We start from the raw sequence: 14,315 nt of genomic DNA, 5'->3' as shown, positions 1-14,315 counted from the left end.
AGCTCAAATGAATCAAAACTTTGCTCCAATCATATTTGAGTCAAATTTGACTTGGAATGCTCCATTGCGCCGTAAAATTCACAGCCCCGCCTCTACTTCAGCCCATCTTCGGCTTCCGTTTGATGGCTCTGCGCATACTCTCTTCAAGGTCGAAGCGATCCCTTCCCTCCTTATCCTACCCATCAAACCCTAGCTCTCCCTCCCACCCGCAGGGCTCATCCTCCTCGATTGATTCGTCGTCTCTCTCTCACAACCAGCTCGCACACGAACTTTTCGACGTTTTCTCCCAGCCGCCGAACCTCCGCGACTCCGACGTTCTCCGCAATCTAGGCCGCAGGCTAACTCTCGAGACTGTCGAAATCGTTCTCAAGGACCTTCGAGGATGGAGGGCGGCGCACGAGTTCTTCCGCTGGGCCTCATGGCAAGAGGGCTTCCGCCACAGTTGCTACACCTACAATGCCATGGCGGAAAGACTTTCCAGGGCCCGCCGAAGAACCCAGCTAAAGGCTCTGGCGAGAGAGCTTGTCGGCCATAGATGCCCGATGACACCAGGTGCACTGGGATTCTTGATAAGGTGCCTGGGCCGTCAAGGCCTCGCAGAGGATGCTGAGTTTGTGTTCGATCACGCCAATGATTTGAGCTGCATCCCTAATTCTTATACGTACAATTGCTTTCTTGAGGTTCTGGCTAGAACGGGAAAGGTTGAATTGGTGGAGACGAGGTTCAGAGAGATGGTGGAGGTTGTGGGGTGGGAACCTGATAAGTACACGCTCACCTCTGTCCTGCAATCTTACTGCAATTCTCGTAAAGTGGATGATGCGCTCCTTATATTTAATAAGATCAATGATAAATGCTGGTTGGACGAACACATCTTTACGATTTTGATCGTGTCGTTGTCTAAGTGGGGCGAGGTTGATCGAGCTTGTGAAATGGTGGAATTGATGGAGAAATTCGGAATGAGGCCGAATGAGAAGACGTTTCACGTGCTAATTCATGGGATTTCTAAGCAGGGAAGACATGAAAAAGCAGTGGAGCTGTTTGAGAAAATGAAGGGTTTTGGTTTGAATGGAGATTTGCCTCTCTTAAGTGTCATGATTGAGGGGCTTTGTGAGGGTAAGGAGCTGGAAAGAGCCATGATTTTGTACAGGGAAATGAAAATAGTTGGTATTCATCCAGATCTTTTGTTGGCCAAGAAGCTGATTTACTCAGTTTGTGCAGAAGGTGATTTTATTACAGCTAATAACTTGCTTGAGGAAGAAGGTGAAAGTCTGGATTTGGATAGTTTAGTTTCACTGTATAATGCTGTTCTAGATGGTCTTGTGAGCCATGGCGATGCTGAATGGGCTTACACATTGCTAAGGGCAATGATGGAACATTCACCTTCACCAGTGCCACATTTGACATTTAACATTAAGAAGAAAGCTCAACCAAATCTGGATTCTTTTGTTATCGTAATATGCAGTCTGTGCAAGACCCAAAAACTTGATCTTGCTTTGGTTCTCATGAGAGATATGATTTCTATGGGTTGTAAAGGGAAGATACTGATTTACAATGATATAATTAGTGAGCTCTGTAAAGCAGATAGACTGGAGGAAGCTTATGAAGTAGTGAGGATGATGATGGAATTAAGGTTTGAACCAACCGAATTCACGCAAAATTCAATCTTTCACGCTCTGTGTAAAAGAGAAAACTTTTCTGCTGTTCTTATTTTGCTTAAGGAGATGCGCCTAAAAGGGCATGTACCTTGGATAAAGCACTGTACATTGGTGGTGGATCAGCTTTGTAAAAATGGTAAAGTAGAAACAGCTCATGATTTCTTAGATTCTATAGTCCAGGTTGGTTTTCTTCCAGATTTAATCGCATATTCTGCAGCCATTAATGGGATGTGTAAGGTTGGTAATGTGGAGAAAGCCCTGAAACAATTCCGCAATATATCTTCAAACGGCTTTCTTCCTGATGTGGTTGCCTACAACATTCTGATAAATGGTTTCTGCAAGGCTGGAAGGTTAAATTCTGCTCAGGAAATTCTGGATGAAATGGTAGAGAAGGGTTTAGTTCCTTCTATTGTTACCTACAACTCCATGATTGATGGTTTGTGTAAGGCTAATAAAATGAGTGAAGCACTTACGTGCCTTACTAAAATGGTTGATTCTACAAGAGAACCTAATACTATAACCTACACCAGCTTGATTGATGGCATGTGTAGTGCTGGAGCTCCTGATGAAGCAGTCTTGTTTTGGAATGAAATGAAGGAGAAGGGTTGTGCTCCGAATGAGACATCGTACACGGCTATTATTCATGGATTGTGCAAGTGTGGCAGAGCGGATGCTGCCCTCATATATTTCTATGAAATGAAGCAGTCTGGGTTTAGTCTTGGAACTTATATCTATTTGTTACTGATAAATTCTTTGATTTTGGTTGCTAAAATGGCTGAAGCTTTTGAGGTTTTGAATGAGGTCCTTCAAAAGGATTGCTGCCCACTCAATGGTTCTAAGAACCATAGGCTGTTAATGAAAGCTGTGACCAAACTGTTCGGGGAAAAATCTCATTTTGCTGATTTGGGGCCATGAATTGGGAACTTTCTCTGAACAATCTGATATATTGAAGTTGGATAGGATGAAATAAGATCTAAATCTGGCGGGAAAGTGCACAGGGCGTGTTAATGGCTTGCATGCTTGCTCATCCTTACAAGTTCATGACAAAAATTAGCATCTCATGATAGCGGAGTCTGACAAAATTTTATCTTATTTATTTCGTAAGAGATTGCTTTTTCTCTTAGTGCGCCGTTCATGAATTTCAACGCTCAGAGAAGGCTGCATCTCCTATGCCAAGGTATGTTTTGGCTGAAGTGAATTTGGTATGCCTTCAAAACTTTTTCGGGCATTTACATACATATCGCCAAATTCCTATGCATTTCTGTATCTAATACCTAAACTTTACTTTTTACATTTATATCACCCAAATCTTTCACATAAAAAAATACCACTTTTTTACTTTTAAAAAGTGAAATACGCCTTTTCATGCATAGGGATAGTGGTATACATGTAAAAATAAAAGTATAGGTGTTAGATATGTAAATATATAAGAATTGAGCGGCGGCATTTAAATCTTCCATTTCTATTCAAATAATTTTCCCTTTCAGCATGGTTATTTTTTGTTGTAATAATACGGTTAAAACACATAAATGAATTTCCTTATAAATTATTTTTAATGGGTTTTCAGCTAATAAAGTTTTTCATTCTGTTGACACTTAGTTGAGATGTATATAATTTTTTTAGTGACAGTATAGTTTAGGACCCTAGTTTTATTTGTCTGTTGATGTGCCTATAAGCCATCTGTTTACACATGTTTTTTTTTAAATAGTTTGAACCTTAGACCTCCAGTTTAGAGAATTTTCATGATCTAGTATTATATCTTTACATTCAATGGAATTGTTCACAAATTTGAATTGTTGTGCGAATGAAAATCATTTTTTGGTTTTGAATGTTTTTGTAAAGCAAGTTTTACTAAGGTGAAAACAACAAACAGTTTTAATCGAATCATTAAAAATGATTTTGCTGATGATGTGCCCCAAGAGTGGGGATGAAACTATATAATCAAAGAAGATGTGAAATAAGGATATAATAAATATCACATGAGAATTTATAGTAATTATATTATCAAGAATCCTACATCCATTCTCCAAGCTCCCCCTTAAAAATTTTATACAAAATGCCAATGCGCACCAAGTGTGAGACACCAAATCAATCGTGCTATTCTCTTTAGGCTCAGAGGGTGAATCACGATCTTGATCTTAAGATTGACCCTCTCATAGGGCTGTAAAACCAATGCACTCTATGAGACTTGATCATGTTCGTTCTAATTAGTAAATAAACAAGTTTGAATAATTTTTAAAAGTTTAGAGCTTAAATGAATTAAACACGAACATATTTGAACTTGTTCATTTTTGTTCACGAACAAATTTGTTTGTTGTTCAACAAATAACTCATTAAATAGTCGATATTCAACTCGATGGTAACTTGTATCATATATGATATATCATTTAAATAAAATTTAATTACCTATAAATTATTAAATTCTAGATTTAATAGTAATGTATTATTATATCAATAATGTTTTTTGATTAATTATTAATTTTATGTTTATTTTATTGAAGTTTAGGTGTTAGATGTGAAAATACATAACTCTTATGTGGCATGTATGAATTGCTCCTTAAAATTAACTTTAAACCTTCACAAATCTCATTTTTGCTCTGACCTCTCACAGTTTCACTTCTCCAGATTTCGCCCGAAACATAAGAAACCCTGAGTTGTGAGGGCCTGCAATTATCGAAGGCAACGATGTGATTGCGGTGTGCAAGGATTTCTGAAACTCTAGTCTCTTGTATACTCTCTTTTCCACTCTACTCATAAATCCTACTTGATTAAAAATTGGTGTTGAGAAAGAATAGTGTAACCTTTGTTAATTATATATGATTGAGAATAAGGATGATGTAATAACTCAATATAAAAGACATCAACAAAATTGTCTGAAAAAGCTAGGAAAATGACTAGTGCATATAACTATGAGAAAACCAACACCTACGTCTGAATGTGAGAGTTTGGTGCAAACTTGGAAGTATAACAATGCTAAAATATGAGAGATTACATCCCATATGATCATGATTCATGAGTTACCTTTCATTTTTATAAAGTTTATAATCGTTAAATTAATAAATGTGATTAGATTTCTAAAATTATTTATTGAATTTTTTATATGAAAATTTAGATATTCGTTTGAATTTTTAGCTCGTTTAAATACTTACTGACTTGTCATAAACAATTCAAGTACAACTCAAGTTCAAACATTAAAAAATTTAAATCAAGTTCAAACATTGAAAAATTTAAACAAGTCTTGCATGAACAATATATGAAAGCTCGACACAAGCTCAAGCCAAACATGAAGAACTTATAATTATACTAAGCCAAATTTGAACTATGATATACTTGCTCGGCTTGGCTCGATTACAACCCTACCCTCGCACAAGAACACAACAAGAAGATTGGGTTAAATACATTGGCTTCGCCAATTAGTAAATCAAATGAAATATGTTATAAGAGAACTGCAAACTAAAAATCCAAGCCAAAAAATTGTTCCACTACAGATTAGAAAATCAAGCTAAAGTTTTGCTCAACCAAAATCCTATTCAAACTCATATAATAAACTTCAAAACTAAATATCCTTAATGCGATGCCAACTCTCTTAATGAAGTTAAGAGGAGCTCAAAAATCTTCTTGAAGATTACATGCTTATGGAGAAGAGGGCTATATTAAGTTGAAAACTTTAAGAGGGATTTTGCAGTTGTAAAACTTGTTGTGTAAGTTTTTAAGGAGATTTTGCTAAGAAAATTTCATTCATGAGCATGGTGTTAATTTTTAGACTAGGCATTGAGTATTTAGGCGGTTGGAAATGAGACAAAATACTGTCCAATTGCACTTCCTACCATTTAAAATTTTGGAAGATATACATGCATACCACTCAATTCTTATGCCTTTTACATATCTAACACCTGAACTTCAATTTTTACATATATGCACCTTTTCTATGCATGAAAAGGTGCATCTCACTTTTTAAAAACTAAGAAGGTGGTATTTTTAAAGTGTTATGAACGATTTGGGTGGTATTAATGTAAAAAATAAAATTTAGGTGTTCAATATGCAAATGCATAGGAATTGAGTGGCATGTATGTAAATGCCCCAAAAATTTATTTGAGCATGTTCCAAGAATCTGGCTGTGTGACTAATGAGATTTGTTATTTTATAGCCATGGTTTGCTTGAATAAGTTTGTGCATGCTTCTCATGCAAGAGAGTTAATAGTTTGCAAGTATGCACTATTTAGCGTAAGAAAGGAGACATGCTTTTATCTTTTGCTTCTCATGGTTCTCTTCCTAGTTATTGCTTCATTTAAAATTAAGCACCTTTTCTGTACAACTAAGTTTTAGAGCATTGTCAATGATAAATATGAGATTATAAAACTTGAACTTCATTGAACTTAATTGGATCAATTAGACAAAGCTGCCTGGTAAATTGGTTCAATTTAGTAAATTACATTAGAGTATTGGATACAACTTTTGAGACCTGCGGCACTTCATAATCTGTACCATAATGTTTTATCTTTTGGTATTTTAGAGACATAATACATATTTTTTCATTAGATTTTAATATTTTATTGTGCTAATTATCATATTATGCATATCAATGTATTCCCCTTAATTAAAATTGTTAAAATTTTGCAATCTTTCTCTTCACTCGAGCGAATGACCAAGCTAAAACATAACACCTCAGGTATTAAGCAACCTGTCATCTTGAGGGTGCTTTTCTGCATTATGAATTTATGATCTCTTATATTGTTGAATTATTAATAAATTATTCACGAGTTTTGATTATTTTATGCTATTTTTAAAATACATATGCAGCACTATATGCTATGTGATATGGCATAGTTTTTCTTCCATTCCAACTAATTCCTGCATCACTGAACTCCTGACTTGTCCATGTTTTATCGATCTAAGCTTTTTTAGCTGCTCCATTGCTTCTAAACCAGGTCATTGATGGAACTTCCAATAAGTGTGATAGTGGAGCTTCCAGTATAAACAGAACATAAGCAGGATTGATGCTCTCTAGTTGAAATACCGACTCGATTCGGTGAATTTCTGCACAATTTCAATGATTTGATATTTCAGCTTTTTTTTTTCTAAATATTTTGATCATTATAAACATGATATAACGTTTGTATGATTTAATATTTCTGTTTAAATTGAAGGTTTCAAATTTCTTCTGCTATAATTAACATCCGGGGGGATGCTGGACAAATGGAGCATTTTATGTATGGAGGCTAAATTGCTGCAGTAAGGTCTCTGAAGTCTTTAATCTGGTAAGTTTTTGATATCCTACTATTTCCTTGTTATGGCTTATCAACAGGGCTGTAATCGAGGTAAGCCTGAGCGAGTTTAGGCTTGACTCGTGTTCGGCTTGTTCGAAATTTTTCTGTTCTAAATTGGCTCGTGTTTGAAATTGCTTATGAACACTGTGTTCATTGTTTGGCTCAATTTACATATTCCTATTCGAGTTCGGCTCGAAATTGGCTCAGCTAAATTAATTAGAAAAATAGATGTGGGGTGTTGGATTTGAACACGTAATATTCCTATGCAATAAAAGGTGTAGAACCACATGACCACACGAGCTGTGGAGATATATATATATATATATATATACATGTGTGTGTGTGTGTGTGTGTAATTTTTTTATTTCGAGCTAAAACGAGCTGAACACGATCGAACAAATGGTTGTTTGCAATCAATTCATTTATAATTTTGAGGTTTTAAAATTTGTTTGTGTTCGACTCGCTTACTTAACCAACGATTCGAACACAAGCTACTTAATGAGTTGAACAAGCGCTGTTTGTGAATAACGAGCTTTTTTTATATCCCTATTTATTAATATACTTCTATCACTCTGTTCTCTTCCGTATTCATTTCTTATTCTCTTGATTTGTTTGGGATATCTTTTATTTTTTCCTTTATTTTGTATCTTGTTTTAAGATGCATGTTTGGTATGTTTGTGATAACTTTTACATTTAGTGATTATTTTTAGTATTTTAAAAATAATTTAATTTTTTTAAAATAATAATAAAAAAAACTGATGGAAGATTTACATGCATGCCACTCAATTCCCCTATCTAATTACATATCTAGCACCTAAACTTCAATTTTCACCTTTATGCCACCTTAACTATGCATAAAGAGATGCATTTTATTTTTTGAAGTTTTATTTGATATGAAAGATTTAGGTGGTATTGCTGTAAAAGTTTAGGTATTAGATGCGTAAATACATAGGAATTGGGTGGTATGTAGGTAAATGCCCCAAAATAAAAATATGTAAAAAATACAGTAATAAACAATAGAAATGATTCGAAGCATGCACTAAATGTGTAATATTGTGCGAGTATTTTCATAAACATGCTGCAACATATCTAACCCAAATTTATCAACATTTCAGATATCAAGCTATAATGCCACTCCTTGCAATTTTCTTCAGCGAAGGTATGCCTTGACACAGATTATCCATGCACAGAGGTTCTTGATATAAAAATGAACGGGGCAATTACAAACATTGCTATTTACAAATCAAGCACACTTATTCTCATTTTTATTAAATTCTCAATGAGTTGATGTGACACGTAAATACATCGATTCGATAGTTAAAAGAATGATCACCTGGTGCTTGATTTGTAAATATCAATGTTTTAGGTGCTCTGTATGTAATTATCCCAAAATGAAAACGTTGATAAGAATGAGTTTGAAATTTGGAAAAAAGGGTAGATTTACATGCATACCACTAACTGTGTCTTCTGGGCTTATTTGCAGGATTTGAATTGAAACAATTAAATTACTTTGAGAAGATATATATATATATATTAGCGTACGCCGACCTATTGATTGGCATCCTTGTATAAGACCTCTCAAGTTGTGAGTTCGAATCCTCTCTGGTGATGTGAGGCTTATAAGGAGGTGTTATTCGAATTGTTAAGACACATTAGAAGTGGATGGAGGCTCGTATAATTGCCTCTGGACAACATCCATAATTACGGCTCCATACGTGGGGGACAGGTTAATTTTCAATAAAATATTGCCCTTATAATATGTTAATACTTTTTTTTTAAAATTAAGGGAGATGTAAATACAAGCCATGCAGTTCTTATGTATTTATATATCTTAACACCTTAATTCTAATTGTTTTACATTTACATCATTTATTTATGTATAAAAATGTGTATTTTACTTTTTCAAATTCAATTGTACTGAGATTTTTATGTTATATGCAAGATGTCAATGCTGTAAATGTAAAAATGAAAATTAAGATGATAGTCTAGGTATAATAAATTAATCTTTTATATATATATATATAGTTTGCATTAATATATCAAAAATTTAAATTTGCATATTATTTAATGACATGTTATTATCATAATGAGATCAAAATATGTGATAAAATTGTATTTTTAATCTGAAAAATTTAATGTTGAAAAGTAAACTCGTGGTGATCGACAGTTACACCGACAGAAAAGAGTTAGGTGAAAGACAAAATAGAGTTCTATAGAGGCGAGAAGATTCACATGTTCCTCTATAAACTAGAAACAAACAACTCGCAGAAAGAAGATTATACAATACTCCCTTAGAAAGAAGCAAAAAAGTAAAATCTCCCGTAAATATTTAGTCATAACCAAAAGTCTATCGAAAAAGATAGAAAAAAAAAAACAATCATATAAATAGTCTTTTGATAGAAAACTAGAAGCAAAAAAGTAAAATCTCCCCTAAATATTTAGTCATAACCAAAAGTCTATCAAAAAAGATAGAAAAGAAAAACAATCATATAAATAGTCTTTTGATAGAAAACATCCACAATCCCACAAAAACGAAGGATTCTGCAATTCCTCACATGGTGGAACGGACGGTCTGCATCAACAGATCATTCAAAACACGAAGCATACAGTCATGCACTCTAAAATTTTAAACCTTAAACCCTAAAACACAAAACAATAAAATCTCCCCACACTAAGAACAAATAAGGTATTCTTCCAAATACAAAATATGCACTGTGTGCACCTAATCAAAGTCTGGGATGATGCTGAAAGAAAACCAAAAATGGCAGTGTTATTTAAAAGATTTACATACAAACCATACAATTCCTATGTATTTATATATCTAACATATAAACATTGATTTTTACATCCATACCACTTTATCCATGCTTAGAAAGGACTGTGTCACTCTTCAAAAGTTAATAATATGAAAGATTTCAATTGTTGTAAATATCAAAATTAAAATTTACATTTATGTAAATAGATAAGAATTGTGTTGCATGCATGTAAATGACCAAATTCACTCAACAGCGAGCAAGGAATGCCTCCAGGGAAGTACCGGCAGCTGCACGCTTCTTCAGCTGTCACAAAGAAAGCAGTATAAATAAAAAAGCAAAATGGATAGAAATAATTTATCAAATAAAAATACTGAAAAAAAAATGGAGGGCGAATATATAAAGTTTTTTTTTTTTTTTAATGCATATTAGACTTTTTTACAAGCGTCAATAAAATTTATTTTTTTCTGTTATTCGAACAGCCAAACCCCTTCTGTCATAAGATGGCGTCTTTTTTGTTTGAAAACAAAAATTGAAAAGGAAGAAATCAAAAGGATTGACTCGGTTAAGATTATTGACTTTATATTTAAAGTTACAAATTGATTGGCAAACAATAAATTTTCACAAATCTTGAAGCGCAATATAAGTCTTGAGATAATTTTTTTAGCAATAAAGGTTAACTTTTTAAATAAAAGGCATTCGGAATTCTGATTTCAGCAAACTTACAGTTAAACTGACTGAATCAAACAGACTGACACAAAGATAACAAAATTAGTCAATTCAAGTCAAATCAAACACATATCAAAATGTTAAAACACTTTTGGAAGCTTTCAGTACAAAATTGAAATGTCAAGCAGATGTCCACATAACGCCATCCAATCGTGAGAACTTCCTCGAGCCATTTGATCATAGTGGTTTTACTTCCTTTCTTATATGCAACGTTGACTCTATAAATAGAGTCACACCCTTTCATGAAAGGGGACGTATGTCTTAAGCCAGAGGAAGAATGAAGCTTGAAGAAGAAGGTGAAGCTTAGCATCGTTTATGCATCAAAGATCCGATGAACTCTTTTTGCTTCTGTAGCAATGAGTCACAATATGCATTGTGGAATTCTAACGTGTCACATCACCCTTCCAAATTTGAGTGTTCTACTGAAATTTGAGTGTTTGTGTTGTGTCTGTTGTTATTTCAGATTTTCGGGAGTCGTGTTGTTGTGTTTTCTCTTTCAAGTGTGATGGGTTGTAAACACATTTATTTTTAATAATAATATTTGTTTTCCAATTAATTATTTGGGTTAACTCCGTATTACTAAGCCACCCGAGTAAGAAGAATCAATCAGGCAAGCTCGACCAAGTGGTGCATGTGAACCCAAGGCTCTCACCGAGATCCACAACTCAGTAGCGAAGCCATAATTTTTTTTTTTTTAACAGGGGCATATAAACTAATATTGTTATTTGGAAGGGGAAAAAAATTTAATTTTTAATATTGAAAACATCAAATAATCGAGCCTCATAAACAAAAATTCAATCAAAAGATCAAAAAAGGGTACCTTTTCACTATTGAACATCTCCTCTGCAATGGCTTCCATCTTCTTACGCTTCCTTTCTTCTCTCATGTAATCTGATTCCTCTCTTCCATAGTCGCCTTCCCTGATAATGCTTCAGATTTTAGTACAGCAAAGTATGTATCTGAGCTTTAGCGATAAAATTGAGAGAAATAGTGCATCTTACTTGTATGGATCTTTTGAAAATGGAATGAGGGCTCTAAAGCTGTTGCCTGAGTTAATCTCCTTCTGTAAATAAGTTGAGATCACACATTCATGAAGAAGAAGATCCAAAGGAGCAAAATGTTCCTATAAATCTTAATAGATAATTGTCAAAATGATCCCTGACTCTTTAAAAGAGTTATTTCAGTCCCAGATCTCTAAAAGTGTCAATGTAATCGTCATACTTCTTTAACATACACTAAATCCTTTCTGGAGACTATTTTAGTCATTATTAAATTAACATGGGGACTAATTTGGCCCTCGAATAAACTATGGGACTAAAATAGCCCTGTGTAAATAATCAGAGGACAGTTTTGACACTTCACTAATGTTTAATAGGGGCATTTTAATTTTAAAAAAGTGAAACACCTTTCATGCATATATAAAGTGACATATATATATATGTGTGTGTGTGTGTGTGTGGATATGTAAATACATAGGAAGTAAGTGGCAATATTTAAATCTTCCATAATACTAAGCTCATTAAAAAAAATTTTTCACCTGTCTAAAGCGCTTGAAGTTTACAGAACTAGCTTCGCTTGAAACCGATTCGACTGGTGTGACTGCATTTCTTACTATAAGGTCCGGACTATATAAAATATCTGAATTTTCATGTCTATCTATATCAGAAACATCATTTTTGTTGATTTTTCTTATAAGGATAGCACCCCCTTCAATGGGCGTGGAATTAGCTTTCTCCTCTATATCGCCGTCTTTGACCTGTTCTTCATCTTCATATTTTTCTGAAGAAGTCTCTTTGACAGTATGGTTCTCCTTGAAGGTTTCAGATTTGATATTGGTAGCAGCAGTATCCGCTTCAACATCAGAATCTGCTACAATAGTCTCGTCCGTCGAATGGGAAGAAGAAATAACAACTGCATGTTGATTTTAGTCATAACAATCATTACATGACAACTTTTCACTGTTTGTTCGTTGAATATTTGAATATAAAACTACAAATAAAGAGCCAAAATAGTCCCCAGATATTTAGATGAGATTATTTTAGTCTTAAAGTTTATAGAAATATTCAATTAGTCCCCAAACTGCTTTAATGGGGGCTAAAATAGTAATTATTGGAAACTATTTCAAGAGTCTCTACACTTAATTGATACTTTAAAACAAACAATTCTAACTCTGCGACTAAAATGGCTTCTGCAAAAGGTAAGGGGAACAGTTTGACACTTTTTTCATAAATCTACATAAAAAAAGAAAAAAAAAATAAATAGTTACAATAACAGGTACAAAAAATCACCCCCTAGTTATCAGTCATTTGATAATTTTGGGATTGTCAATTGATGCCAATGGAGTAATATGTGGGTTCTTTTATTCCTTTGGTCATATATGAATTTATGAGGGGTACTTCGTTAAAATCCATGAATTTGTTAGGGGTGTAAACTGGCCGAGCTAGAGCGAGTCAAGACTTGGCTTGTGTTCGGCTCGTTAAACATACCACTGTTCGCGTTTGACATACCACTGTTCGCGTTCGACTCGCAAAAAAATTGTTCGTGTTTGGCACGTTTGTTTAGCAAGCCAAACACGAGCTATTCGCAAACGAGCCATTTTAACAGCCTTAGTCACACATTAAGAGTAGGGCGAGATTTAAATCTTATTATTTATATTAAAATATTCATTTAAATAGAATTTAATATATTTTTATTCTATTTTTTAATTAAAAATTTTAATAGATTATAAATTTTTGTAGCCTTGCAGCCAATTAATTTTTTAAAAAATAATACTCATCAATTAGACATATATAATTGTTTTAAGCCAAAACGAGTCAAACACAAACGAACAAGTCTTTGTTCGTGTTTGACACATTTATATATCGAGCACAAAAAAAATTGTTTGTGTTTGACTCATTCGCTTGATGAACGAATAGAGCACGAGCTACTTAACAAGCCAAATACGTGATGTCGGCGAACAATGAGTTGTTTTGACAACCCTAGAATTTGTGGCCTATATTTTTTCTTATCTAGCACTTCTACTGGCCCTTCTTGATCTGATGGCCCCTCCACAGGTCCAAAATGTGGCAAAAATGGGCCATAGAGTGGTAATTTGGTGAGGAACATCATTGTACAATCAATTCAAGGTGTTCATCTAATATTTTGTTGATCAATCTACTGCAAGTAGTTTGAGGTTCGTTACTCAATCTTCCTAGAATGGCATCCATAAACAAGGGGTCAGTGCAAAGTCTCTACAAAGAAGTAGGCCACCGAGCTAAACCTAAGGTAAACCATGCCAAATAAAATTCATTTACTTCCATTTAAAATGAGAATATGGAGGAGTATATGTAACATTATCATATTTCAAAATGAAGAAAGAAGAAGGTTATGCATATAACATGTATTAAATCAGTTTTTTAGTATGGTGGCATGTATTATCTTCATTTCCAATGATAATTTGTTTTTCAACCAAGCATGGTTGCAATCTTAGCTTGTCGAACCACCATGATGAAATTTGAAGAGTTATGTGTAGCTTCCAATCATGGGGTTATGTTTTATAAATCTTGAAAGCATTTTAGAGAAATACCCAAAAATTAAGCACTTGAAAATTCCCATGGCCAAAGTTTGTCCTGGTTGAATACAAAATTAGCTCACTTTTAATATTAAAGCTTTAAATGATTATTCAAATAGTTTAAAACAAACTCTAATGATTATAGATTATAAAAAATCCATGAAAACTTATAATTAATTCATATGAGTTACGGACTGGACAAGAATCTAATTTAGATAATTTAATCCCTTAGGAATCTGCTAGATATGTTATTAATTATTTTTATGATGTGAAAAATTAGGTCCAACTGAAATTCAGACAGTCTTTATAAGGTATTTTAACTCAAATGGCAATATATCTATCTATCTATCTATCTATATAT

General features: G+C 33.7%; 2 protein-coding genes across 4 annotated transcripts in view; one reads left to right on the top strand and one right to left on the bottom strand.

Annotated features, from left to right (window-relative positions):
* The first annotated feature begins 8 nt into the window (after positions 1–8).
* On the top strand, positions 9–8,668 carry LOC110027321 (putative pentatricopeptide repeat-containing protein At5g08310, mitochondrial). Its single transcript, XM_020728733.1, has 5 exons — positions 9–2,832; positions 6,584–6,684; positions 6,803–6,913; positions 8,038–8,081; positions 8,406–8,668. The coding sequence occupies exon 1, from the start codon at positions 57–59 to the stop codon at positions 2,568–2,570; it is 2,514 nt and encodes an 837-aa protein (XP_020584392.1). The 5' UTR covers positions 9–56; the 3' UTR covers positions 2,571–2,832; positions 6,584–6,684; positions 6,803–6,913; positions 8,038–8,081; positions 8,406–8,668.
* A 910-nt stretch (positions 8,669–9,578) lies between these two features.
* The window catches only part of LOC110017997 (nijmegen breakage syndrome 1 protein), a 21,687-nt gene continuing 16,950 nt past the window's right edge, over positions 9,579–14,315 (bottom strand). Inside the window, exons 10-14 of one of the 3 annotated variants that reach the window (XR_002293316.1) lie at positions 11,942–12,315; positions 11,406–11,467; positions 11,225–11,324; positions 9,777–9,981; positions 9,579–9,666 (exon numbers count right to left, since the gene is read on the bottom strand). Coding sequence is in view for 2 of the 3 variants with exons in the window: in XM_020715202.1 (XP_020570861.1) it covers positions 9,925–9,981; positions 11,225–11,324; positions 11,406–11,467; positions 11,942–12,315 (593 nt within the window). In the remaining variant the exon portion in view is untranslated. Of the gene's footprint in view, positions 9,982–11,224; positions 11,325–11,405; positions 11,468–11,941; positions 12,316–14,315 lie in introns of all 3 variants that reach the window. The other 2 variants (XM_020715202.1, XM_020715203.1) reach the window with 2 other exon arrangements.

This window comes from Phalaenopsis equestris, unplaced genomic scaffold, assembly GCF_001263595.1.
Source record: "Phalaenopsis equestris unplaced genomic scaffold, ASM126359v1 Scaffold000002, whole genome shotgun sequence".
NCBI classification, from domain to species: Eukaryota; Viridiplantae; Streptophyta; class Magnoliopsida; order Asparagales; family Orchidaceae; genus Phalaenopsis; species Phalaenopsis equestris.
This window is presented reverse-complemented; position numbering and strand designations above follow the sequence as displayed.

What these genes read in the sequence shown, in the direction of transcription:
- LOC110027321 (XM_020728733.1), top strand. Translation starts at nt 57, where the DNA reads ATGCTCCATTGCGCCGTAAAATTCACAGCCCCGCCTCTACTTCAGCCC.